The 12,280-nt window shown below is 31.2% G+C and overlaps 1 protein-coding gene across 2 annotated transcripts; it reads left to right on the plus strand.

The window, feature by feature from the left end:
- Positions 1-1,101: 1,101 nt before the first annotated feature.
- Positions 1,102-7,742, plus strand: LOC112707713 (SURP and G-patch domain-containing protein 1-like protein). Of its 2 annotated transcripts, none has more exons than XM_072201751.1 (9): positions 1,102-1,368; positions 2,061-3,157; positions 4,187-4,313; positions 4,407-4,513; positions 4,685-4,855; positions 5,114-5,248; positions 5,364-5,543; positions 5,993-6,171; positions 6,270-7,742. In XM_072201751.1, exons 2-9 carry the CDS (start codon positions 2,773-2,775, stop codon positions 6,294-6,296), a joined length of 1,311 nt encoding a protein of 436 aa, XP_072057852.1. In that variant the 5' UTR covers positions 1,102-1,368; positions 2,061-2,772; the 3' UTR covers positions 6,297-7,742. The 2 variants fall into 2 exon arrangements, with proteins under 2 accessions (XP_072057852.1, XP_025615402.1); XM_025759617.3 differs by having other exon boundaries at positions 2,741-3,157.
- The last annotated feature ends 4,538 nt before the right edge of the window (positions 7,743-12,280 follow it).

Genomic DNA, 12,280 nt, shown 5'->3' on the forward strand with positions numbered 1-12,280 from the left:
TCAACCACCCATATCCACCAATGCTCCGCGTAGTAAATAGGTGCAAATATCTGAAGTATGACCACGTTGAATATTGTTTTAGTTTAATTGACACATAACAAATAATTGTGATAAGAAGTTTTAAAAACAAAAACTTATATATAGATGAAATGCCAATTTTTTCAGGTCAAAAAAAAGTTTAAACATTTTATAGTCTTCAATCTTTAAACGATTTTTGTTTTTGGTTGTAAGAATTTGCTGCCCTCGTGATTTCTAATAATCATGTTGTGTAGTATTTATAAAATTCCGAAAGAAATATTTAATATATCCAAAATATTATACAAATACACTCAAAATTAAATTTAATACATCTTACCACAATAGTAAAAGGAGACGATAAACTTCTTCTTCTATATAATATGTTATATAATATGTAAATAAATTGTGTTATAACATGTGATACTAAATTAATATGTGGACGAATAATATTACAGAAATTATTTTTAATATGGAAAGAGAGATGATGTTTTAGTTGAATATTGACATTTGAAGTGTTTTACAGTATTGTGAATATTGTGCAACACGCCCTCCACGTGTTGGTTAAGATGCTGCCACGTGTCCAACACGCTCCTCACGTGTTAGCCAGAATGCTGCCATGTGTCTAACACGCCTCCATGTGTTATAACACGTCCCCCACGTATTGACTTTTCACCTAAAAAATTCACTCATCTGTAATTACATCAAATATTTCCATTTTCAACAAAAACACCAATATTTTTTCATAATAAAAAAAAATAGACATAATATTATGATAGATAATATAATTTTCTGCATTAATATACCATATTTCACTTATTAATATATAATTATATTATTATATGTGACTAATTTATGATGCATTATTTACTATTTATGTCATCAAGATATATTAATTATTAACATCATATAAGTAAAAAATTATCATAGTATATTTTTTATTAATTTTAAAAATATAATTAATACAATAAAATTATTTTAGCGTATACCAATAATTTAAAAAATTACTTTAAAATTTAATTTAAAATTTAAAAGTCTAATATAAATCCGGTTCCATATATTAACTAAAGCTGAAGAATAATTAAAAGTCGAGATAAAATGTAATTATAAAAGAAGTTTGGGTGCAAAATGAAATTAGGCATGATTATATGTAAACAGAATTTCAGGGCAAGAAGGTTGTCAGGTCGTCGTTTGCTTTTGGCCATCTCCCTCTCATCCTTCCTCCAAACGGTGAGCGGTTGGGCGTCATTCATCCTTACACCTTTTGCTTTCGCTGCGACGTCGTTTTCAAATCAACCACAAACCTTCCTTCCTTCCATTCAATCAATTCAACAAACCCTAAACGTTAATTAGGTTTGTTTCTCGCTTCTCGCTCTTCTCTTACCACTAACCTTGTTCCTTTTATTTATTGGACCATTTTTTCTTTAATCATTTTTTTTATGCTTCGGTTTGTTTCTTCTTGGTTGTTGATATAATTATATTGGAGGAGACTCAGAGATTGTGGGATTAGACCTTTCTAGGGTTTGTATCTTGGGATCAAGATTCGGTGAATTGATATTATGTCTGTGTTATTGTTCTGGTGGTATTATTGTCTCTTTGGTTTTTGGTTGGTAGATTTTGCTAGTGCGATTCGAGATCTGGGTTTGATTGGTTTTAGGCTGATATTCATGCATTGGAATCAAAAGGGGATTGGAATATTGTTGACTATATAAAATATTTAGTTATATTTGTTCTGTCGTTGTTATCTGAAACTTAGATTATGGCATGATGATACTATTTCGTTAGATACCATCATATATGCACAGTGATGTAGCTAGCATATAAGCTCTTTTTTGTTAGTTTTAAATTTGTGTGATGGTTATGGATGATACTTTAGTGGGAAGTGGTGGTTTTGCTTTTATTTTGTTAGTACCATTGATCAGTGACCAGTGATAGGCTGATAAATTGGTTTTTGAGAAATTTGAGAATTGACATTTTGAAAATTTGCATATGTAAAGGCTCATATGGGTTTGGAATCTAAGCAGGGTTCTGTTGCTATTTGGCAGGTATGAAACTCCAAATGTAGGAGAGCAGTAGGAAGGGATTGTTCTTAGAATATTCTGCTACATTGTCCTCTTTTTAAAATATTACACTGTACCTCAATCCATGCTTTAATTCCATTTTGGATGTTTCATTTCAGTGTATGGACATGGTATAAGCATGAAATGTCTATCATTGACCTGTATAGACATGGTAGAAGAATTTCATTATGAAACAAAGTGACAATTTTAAATTTTCTACTTTTGCCAATATTTCTGTTTCCATAAATGTCTAGCCTCATTTCAGTGATAGTTTTGTGTAGGAAGGCTGCTCTTATGTAAGAATTCGTAATATAATTTCTCATTCAATAGAATATTTTGTCAACTGTTTAGTGCTTTGGATTACTTTTTTTTTTCCCCCCATTTATGTTACAAAATTCATGGTTCACTGGCTGTTCTTTCTCGTTCTAAATTTTGTAACATAGAACTGACTTATGGTGGGATTTATTGTTGATTGTATCTCCCTTGGTTTTCAATTTATATTTCTACTTTTTGACCTATAACTAGCTAAATACATCAAATAATACAGTAATATGCAAAACAATTTTATTTCATAAGTTGAATAAAAGATATATTTAAACAAAACAAAAGTTAACTTTTAATGTAGTTGCACTATCTAAATACCTTGAAGCTTGCTTTTGAAACAGTGAGTTGCTGTAAGCTCCTTGACTGTTAGCAAATGGACAAGGGACCACCACCTGCCCTCTTTGTTAATGATGGTTCATTCATGGAGAAGTTCAAGCAACTCCAGCAAGAGCAGGAGAAGGAGAAGAATAACAAACTATCAGAGCCTAAACCTATTAAAGTTGTTTCAGGATCTTTGGCTCCTAAAACCTCCATTAGTAGGGTTAATGATACACGGAAAACTTCTCAGGCTGGTTCCAGTGGCAAACTTGCTTTCAGTCTAAAACAAAAGTCAAAGCTGGTTCCACCGCCTGTTAAGTTAGCTGATGATGAAGAAGAAGAAACAGATGCTGGGGATTTTTCAAATGCTGTACAGGCAAAACGCCAAAAAGTTGATCAGGAGGATGGCACTGCACAGCCATCAAGACAACTTGATGTTGGTAATTACTTTCACATAATCTTTGTGCAGGTAGTTGGTTTGTGTTTGATATTCCAGCTTAATGCTGGATTTTGACAGCATTATTTACTTCCACTGTCTAATTGTGATTGTATAAAGAGGATTTTTGTCTTCCTAATTATTCTTTATAATTGTTGCAATTTATTGATTTATTTCTTAATAGATGAATATGATTTACATCAAAACAACAATATTGCATTGGTATAGTCAACTTTACTGAGCAGGACAAGGCTTTAATTGTTTAGATGTTAATATGTGCTATGAACTACCTTTCTCACTTTTTTATCGGTTTCAAATTATTGTTTGTTCCAATGGTTTTTGTATTTGTCTTCAGAATATTTGTTATTTTCTTTCTTTGTCAATTCTGTTTTCAATCTCCATTTATTTGTGCTAATTTTTGCTGGTTGCCTTGGATGTTGGATAAGTATGGGTTTCTAGTTGTTTTACATCTTTTAAAATATCTGAATGAAGAATTTCCTTTGCAAATTACATCTTTGAATACCATATATTTTCACGTGATGATAGAAAAAGGATGAGATAAATATTGCAGAATGAAACTTTTCATTTCATTCACTTTATCCTTCATACAAAGAGTAGAGGAAGAGAAGTTTGGGTGTTGACTTGGAATGTCTTTCTGAAGCATGTTCTAGACTTCCTCTGAAGGTATTTGGTTACAGGAAGGTCATTGTTGTTGCCTCAGCCAGTAGGCATACAGTTGCATCTACAGTATTCTCTGTTTTCCTTTTCCCTTGCTTGAAAATAGAGTCTTCCTTTTAAGTTAAATCATTTCATTGTCGAAGAGGTAACCTCAGTACATTCCTTCTTTGCTCAATGAAGTGAGCATTTCCAATCAGCAAAGAGGAGAAAATGTCTTAAATACTTTTGTGTCATTAATGCAGCTTATGCTTCAACTACCTATCAAGAATCGTGTATTGGCAAGCCAGCTACAAGAGTAATTTTCATTCCATTGTTCATGCTCTTGGTATTAATCAGTTTTATAAGTGATATGCAGCACCCCCAACCCCAAGTGATCCAATGGTGAAGAAAGTTGCTGACAAATTAGCAAGTTTTGTGGCTAAAAATGGAAGACAATTTGAGGACGTTACACGCCAAAAGAATCCTGGGGATACCCCTTTCAAGTAAGTTTGGAGTGTGATCATGGCCCTATTTCATTGATATTTTGTTTATGATTTCTAACTTCTGACTCTCTGATGTTTTATATTAATGTGCAGATTTTTATTTGATCCAAGATGTTCTGACTATAAATATTATGAATATCAACTTGCTCAAGAGGAAAAGGCCCTTGCACAGTCCAGGGAACCACAAGCAAATCATAATGGTGAGTTTTTGAATATAAATAAATTATCAAAACCATGTTAAGATGTTATGCAATTTCCTTTTGAGAGATGGATAGATGGTCCAAAAAGCTTTTCTTATGTAATGCTTGGGATATCTTTATCTTTTCACGGTTCACATTATTTATATTAATTTGGCATGTTATATTGAACAGTTACATCCTCGGGAGGTACAGGCATTTCATCGTCTAGACCAACAAATGGCCCTCAGAGATCATCTCAGCAGCTTTCAACCTACCAAATCCCTGCTTCTGCTTTATATGAAAGTGCTGAAATATCAAGGGCTTCTGGATCTTCGACTCAGGCATATTCAGCAGGAAGCACTGGTAAGGGATATCAGTTTAGATTGTAGTTTTGAATGTTTACTATTTTTTCTCTAGCTGTTACTTTGATTAATTAAAAGTTGCATTGCATTTATTCCCTCCATTAAACATATGGATTTTCCAATTTCCTGAATTATTTTGTTTAATTACATTGCATTTATTCTCTCCATAAGATATAAAAGGACTCTTAATTTCCCAAATCTCATCATTGTTTTGGTGAGAAACTTGTTGTCAGTGCATGCGGTTGTATTTCTGTTGCAGATGAGCCTAGTGGATCATCAAATGCTGATTCTTTAGCACTAATGGAGTTCTACATGAAGAAAGCTGCACATGAAGAGAAGTTGCGACAACCTAAGCAGTCAAAGGATGAGATGCCCCCTCCTGCTTCTCTTCAAGGTTCATAATTGGGTGTTTGTTGATCTTGTATAAATTTTAGTATTTTAGTCACACTGTTTGTGTACTCTTTCCTCTAATGGGAATAATCTTCTAACTGCTTCCTTTTGGGGCACAGCTTCTAATAAAAAAGGCCATCATATGGGTGATTACATTCCGCAAGAAGAGCTTGAGAAGTTCTTGGCTAGCTGTAATGATGCAGCTGCACAGAAAGCTGCAAAGGAGGCTGCAGAGAGGGCAAAAATCCAGGCTGATAATGTGGGCCACAAGCTTTTATCAAAAATGGGTTGGAAAGAAGGTGCTTTATACTTTACACTCTTTTCACTTTACAAGTGGCTGAATAAACTTCCTTGTACAAGTTGCTAAAATTGGCTCAAGCAAAGCTCTAGCTAGTATCTATTGACGTGAAGTGTAACCAACAAGTCCTTACCCTAGAATAAGCTGAGTGATCTGAATAGATAATTTCTTATCTCTCATATCTTGTGCCCTAATTGTCAATCCTTTTATAGGATTCAGTTTGGAGTGGATCAAATGGATGGTAGCCCTATAACTAGAGGTCAAGGGAAACCTCAGAAAACCTTTGAAGAAATTGTTAAAGATTATAGATTTTTTAAACACATAATTTATTATAGGTAACTTAGGTGTCGGTAGATCTATCTATATAGATGACTTCATCCAGCGAGACAAGGTGCAATTGTTATTGTCAATCCTTTCTTATGCTAACATTCCCAATCATGTAATTTCCAGGTGAGGGTCTAGGTGGTTCCAGGAAGGGTATTGCAGATCCTATAATGGCAGGCAATGTTAAGAAAGATAACTTGGGAGTAGGTGCTATCCAACCTGGGGAGGTGACTCCGGATGATGACATATATGAGCAGTACAAAAAGCGGATGATGCTTGGCTACCGCCATAGACCCAATCCTCTGGTAAACAACACCCGTTTTGGTTGTTAAAGATCTTGGAGTGCAATCATCTCAAGTTAATGTAGTCTGTATCTGCATCCTAATTTTGTTTGTTTTTGCAGAACAATCCTCGGAAGGCTTATTATTGATCATTGCGGAGACGGAGGGAACCTCATGTCAGGTCTGTTATGGGAAATTGCATCCTTACAAGTTAATGAAGTAATGCTGTGGTCATGGGATTGTATGAACATTTTACTCTATCTAAGCTTTTGTTTGTTTTCTTTTTCTTTTTTCCGTGAGTAAAAAATGTGTTTTGGTTAGTGTTTGTTTCTATAGCAATCGCAGTAAACAAAGAATAATGCAAGTTTTTTGAGCTTTTTGGAGCATGGTATTTTACTCTATCGCTGTAGGCCTGTAGCACATGAAAGTTTGTTGATAAGGTGCTTGCTATCTTGGTCAAGCATGTGTTCGAATATTTCGAATATAATTATGATATAAAGTCTACATTTAAAAAACCCGAAACTAGAAGTTCTCTTGAATTTAGACACTTTTTTTTAACCCAAGCTTTGTCCCCCCACCGATCTGATCTCTTTGTAGCTTGGTCCAAGGATGCTACATTGCTAAGATGAGGTAGGTTAATAATTGCTGAGTGGGCTCAAAAGAAACCCAAAGGGGGCATAAAGACAAAAAAGTAATGGATATAAGTTACACTAAGAATATTGTTTCTGTCCCTCTGGATTATGCAATTGAACAAGATGCCGAAGAGCATTGATCCTAATGAAAAAGTTGTCTGGATTGTGTTAACTTAAAATTTCCATAAAAACTTATTTTTTAAAACCTAAGCTTCATTAGGAAACCCATCAGCAGCAGCCACATGACCACGTTCGTCAACCACCCAAAAGAAAACCCTTTTCCACCCTCTTTGGCAACTTTCTTGGCAATACAATCTTCAACTACGACAGCAATTCATAGTGGTTCAAGTACAAGATGTCTAGTTTGTAGCTGGAATCATCGAAATTTACTTATGTTTGATGACATGTCTGCTGCGTAATGTTGCTGTCACTGGTGATGTTCAAATTGAAGCTGAAGGAAGTGAAGCTGTCGTTGGTGATGTGGAGGGAGACAAACGCTGGTGCGATTGGTTTGTATTTTTTTTTTCTCCGAAAAGAGCTATACTCTTATGTGATATTGGTCTCTCAAACTAAAACTGTATGTGGTAAGCGTAAATAGTTATAAGTGTCAATTTAAGGCCTTACCCCCAAGTACAAAAAAAAAAAGCCTTACCCCATACGAATATATTAGAAGGGTATGATGGGGATATGACAACATAAAGGTGAGAAAATAAGCACCTAAGTGGGGAAAAAAGGTCAATTCCGATTCCACTTATCTCCTCTCTAAATAGTTTATATAATATTAGAAATTTATCTGTGTGTAAAATTAAATTATACGTTAGCTGATTTGACATTTGAATTATATAATATTTGATGATTTATATATTTTAAAATAAATATAGCGCTAACCTTTCTTTTGTAGAGTTGTGTTTTTTTTTTGTTTTGTGTCTACGTATAAAGAAAAGAAAAGAAAAGAAAAACAAAGCCAATTAATTGGCTTGATTGTTATCTAAGTATATGAAATAACAAATTCATTTTACATATTCTTCCACATTTAAAACAGTATTTTTAGTCATAAAATCAGGATACAAATCTTTCAATTCTAACTTAGAATATCAAATTAAAGAATATCACTTATAAAATACTAGGAAAAAAAAGAAAATATTTATCTAAAAAGATGAGAATCAAAATAATTTAGCCAAAGAAAAAGAGTTAAAAATAAACTGAAAAATGCAATGAGTATTCTTCCCCACTTTTCTAATCTGAAATGAGAGAAATTCCGAAATATATTTACGAAACGCCTACCATTTATACTATCTTGTTTAATGTAAAATATTACTCTAATTTTAAATTATTTATCCCTATTTTCTTTTTCAAATATGTTTTTAACTTTTTATGGCCAATATCTTTGTATCTTGTATCACAAGGGAGTAGGCAAACACTTTTGTTCATCTATGGTTTGAATATATGTTTTTGTGTTCATTTTTATTATACTTTTATTTTCATAATTTGTGAAGATAAAAAATATAGACTAATATTACATGACTAATAAAATGTTAAATTTTATCTCCTAAATTTTAAACTTTAAATTCTAATAATATAAAAATAACGTATTAACTCTATATATTTGCTAATATTAATAAAAAATGTTAGCTAGATATTTTTCAAAAGTAAAAAAATATAGTATGTGGTGCCAAAACTAAAAAGCTTGTTGGGGGACACAAAAAATGAAAGGAAACTACTTACTATTGTGTCTATTGGCTAGCCACAAAGCAAATCCTACCAAGAAAACATCAGATTCAGAAAAGAAATTACATATCTAGAAGTAGATGAGTTCTGCTAAGAACAAAACAAAGAAAATTAAACATAATATATTTACCCAAGTAGCTGAAAACGACCAATTATAGAGGTGCTAACGTAGTTCTTTCTAACATAATACCAAACAGTTCCAAACTTTTCTGATTTTCTTTGGACTGGTTTAAGTTTCAGTATTGGGAGACAGTTATACACCAATAATAAAGATTACTTAATGTTTTGTTTGGTAGGAAAAAAAAAGAATAATAAGTAATAATATAGTATATCTAAGATATGCCATTAGCCCACTTGCAATGTTAACTATGTAAGAATAAGTCTCTTACTACGCTTTAAAACTTGGTGATAACTAATAAACATTAAACAAAAATTGTTTCTTAACTTGAGTGGAAATTAAAGCATCTTCTTTTTTGTTTTTTCTCCCTAAGTGCAATTGTTCCACTTTACCTATCACTTCCCAATTCTTATTCCTAATTCCACTAATGGAACATCCTGCATCCAAAATAAGATGCTTCGTAACGTCATGTCACTGAAACTTAGGTTAATCGTGTAGTTAATTTACTAGTCTATCTAAGTAAGTGTTGGCAGGCCAAAAACAAATTCGTCGCGGTACTGAATTCCATTTAAGGGTTTATTGCATGCATAAGGTGGGATTCGAATCCTCGACACGAACTAGTGAGCTAACCATTAGACCAACTCAACTTGGTTATGTATGCAGTAATCTATTGACTAATAATAAATTCTTAAATAAAATTTAGATCTGTAATAAATTAGTCTTTGATTTGCTTAATTGAGAAATACGTAAGAAAAAAAAGGTTATGAAATGTCTTAATCAATGGCCATAGCAAACCCATTAACATGATGATGATGATGATGATGTTTCAAATTAAACCATATCAGATCAAATCAAAATAACATATGCCCAAATTTTAAAATTGAAATTGAGAATGGTATCGCCATCAATAATGGAGAGTTTATGCCGTACATAATAAAAGATCCAAATCTTGCTGAGCCTGCATTTACCGGGAACATGTCCTCTCTGAAAATAAAAATGGAGCTAATTAATAATCAAATTCTTTAAATAATAACTAAGGCAAGCTTAATTATCGATTGATTGATCATTGTATTAAAAATTGTGAAAACAGTGATAACTTCGTTAGCTATGGTGTAAAGAATGATTGTTACTTCGTTTCTTTAATGTTTCCTTCCCATGCAAGTTGGAGTACCGGATTAATAATCAAAATAGACTTTAAAAGATTTTAGGAAAAAAAATAAATGTTTTGAATTAATTTTTAAAAGATATATTAAATTTTATATTGTCTAAAATAAAAAAATCTGATAATGTTTATAAATGTGAAATAACCCCTATTTTTTGAGTTAGCTTTTGGGGTAAAGTAAGCGTACTTAATTTTTTATATGGTATCATAGTATTTTTAAAAAATTGTTACTAAGCCTGGGACATTTTTCACGCCACAACAAATTGTTATTTTTTGAACTAAATTTTGAGATAAATTAGACCTACTTATTTCTTATAAAATATAATAATAAATCAAATCGTATTTTCAGTTAGATAATAATATAGTTAAAAAATAATTGATGTCATGCGTTTTTATCTAATTCACAAAAATGACCAAGCTAACTCATAAATATATTATTCATTCGTGGACTATTTTGAATTTAAATAAAAATATATGATAATGTAATATAACCGATAGCTTTCAAGATGGATCCAATAACAGAAGCTCCCCTTTTCATCAGCATACCTAACCTTATCTTAACGAGAAAAGTGTTATGGCTGCCCCCTATAGAGTAAAAGATAAATGTGGTTAACCTTCTCAACAAGTTAGTAGGTTGCACATTTTATTTAGGACAAAAAGAAAAAAAATCCACTCTCATCTCTATTATATTGTATAGTCATGTAGAAATATTTAATTTAATCTTTCAGCATTAAGAATTTTATTTTAGAGACAAGAGAGTTAGTACAGTAATGTCTTTAAATAAGTGAAAGGAGATAAATATGAATATTATTGTTTATTTTATTGAGTAATATTATATATTTAAATTTTTTTATGAACTAAATCCAATCAAATTAAATAACAGAACCTAGAATAATGTTAGATATAACTGATTTTTGTTATATTAAACGAATTTGATTAAATTTAGTTAACAAAAAGATTTAAATGTAAAACAATATTTTTTTTAATGTAATAATGCTCTAACTTGTATATTCAATCTATCATCATTAATTAGTTCGTGGTTTAATACCAAGGTTTTGTTATGCTAGTGAATTTCAAAAGCTAAAGTAAACAAATTTATATTTTAATGGTTTTTTTTTTTAATTGAAAGAGAAAAATCACATCAAACTAATATTAATTTGATCTAATTAAAGATGACAGATAGACTAATTTATCCCGCTAATAAATTTTGGTTTGTCTTGTCAAGAAAGACAATGAGAATTTCTCTCTCACTTATTTTTTTGGCTGAGTTAATCCACCATAATTTTTTTAATTTGAAAAAAATTAAAAAATAATATTATTATCAACTGAATTAAAAAATAAAATTCATAACTTATATATTAAATAATTAATTATAAAAATACTTAATAAAATTTACAAGTTTAGAAAAAAAATTAATTTAAAAGCATATTTTTATAAAAAAAAATTAATAGATATCTATTAACTTATTCTATCCCACCAAAACCCACAAGTTAAGCGATACAATTTTGACAAACAATTTTTTTTTGGGACAAATTCAATTTTCAAGTTTAACCTATTTGCCACCCTAGATCCAACCACATTACAGTATTTTTGTACCTGGAGACATAAATAAGTAAATTGCTATTGACTTATTATCACTGTCCGTACTCCTATAGTTTAGTATAAATTAATTATCACATACTCAATGCAAGTAGCTCCATGAAATTTGCATGAATTATTGTGGCACTGCATTGCTTGCAGCGATAGTAATAATGAATATTTTTTGGGAGTAGACTTTTATTTTCAACTTTAACTTTGCAACTCTAAAGAGGGAAACTATGATCTATGCATGCCTTGCCCATTCAACAACAAGAGTTGACCTTCAATTTAATTTGCGTAAAAAGTTAAATAATTAACGGTGCAAAGAAAGCATCACGAGATAAACATGCACAATAATCGATCATCTACTAATTATGAGAAAGTATAGAGAGGTAATAGTCTAAGCGTACAATGTGTACAATTGAGGTTTAGGTAATATCAGAGATATGACCATTAGTGTTATATTATCCTGTCTGGTTACGCTTTTGAGATAAGTGAGTTCATAACATGGTATTAGAGTTCTAGATCTGAAAGGTCAAGGGTTCGATCCTTGGTGAAGTCCAAAATTAACTTAAGTTCTGGATAATATGAATGATATTTATTTTATTCATGGACAAAAATTTAATCCATTATAGACATTGTATATGTGGATTTTTCAATATGAGATGGTAATACCAAAGAGGCAAAGACCTTCTTTGTGTGTAAGACTTTTCTTTTATTTACTTATTTATTTTAATTTTAGAAAAGAACAAACTTTCTGTGATACTGTTGCTGGAGGCTAACACATTTTTTTCCATGACATGTTAACTCAGTTCTTTAAAATTTAAAATTTAAAATTTAAGACTTAAGATTTATAACAAGATATAGAATTTAGGGTTTGAATTAATATTATTAGGCTCTAAAATTCAAAAACAC

This window comes from Arachis hypogaea, chromosome 8 (genome assembly GCF_003086295.3).
Source record: "Arachis hypogaea cultivar Tifrunner chromosome 8, arahy.Tifrunner.gnm2.J5K5, whole genome shotgun sequence".
Taxonomy (NCBI): domain Eukaryota; kingdom Viridiplantae; phylum Streptophyta; class Magnoliopsida; order Fabales; family Fabaceae; genus Arachis; species Arachis hypogaea.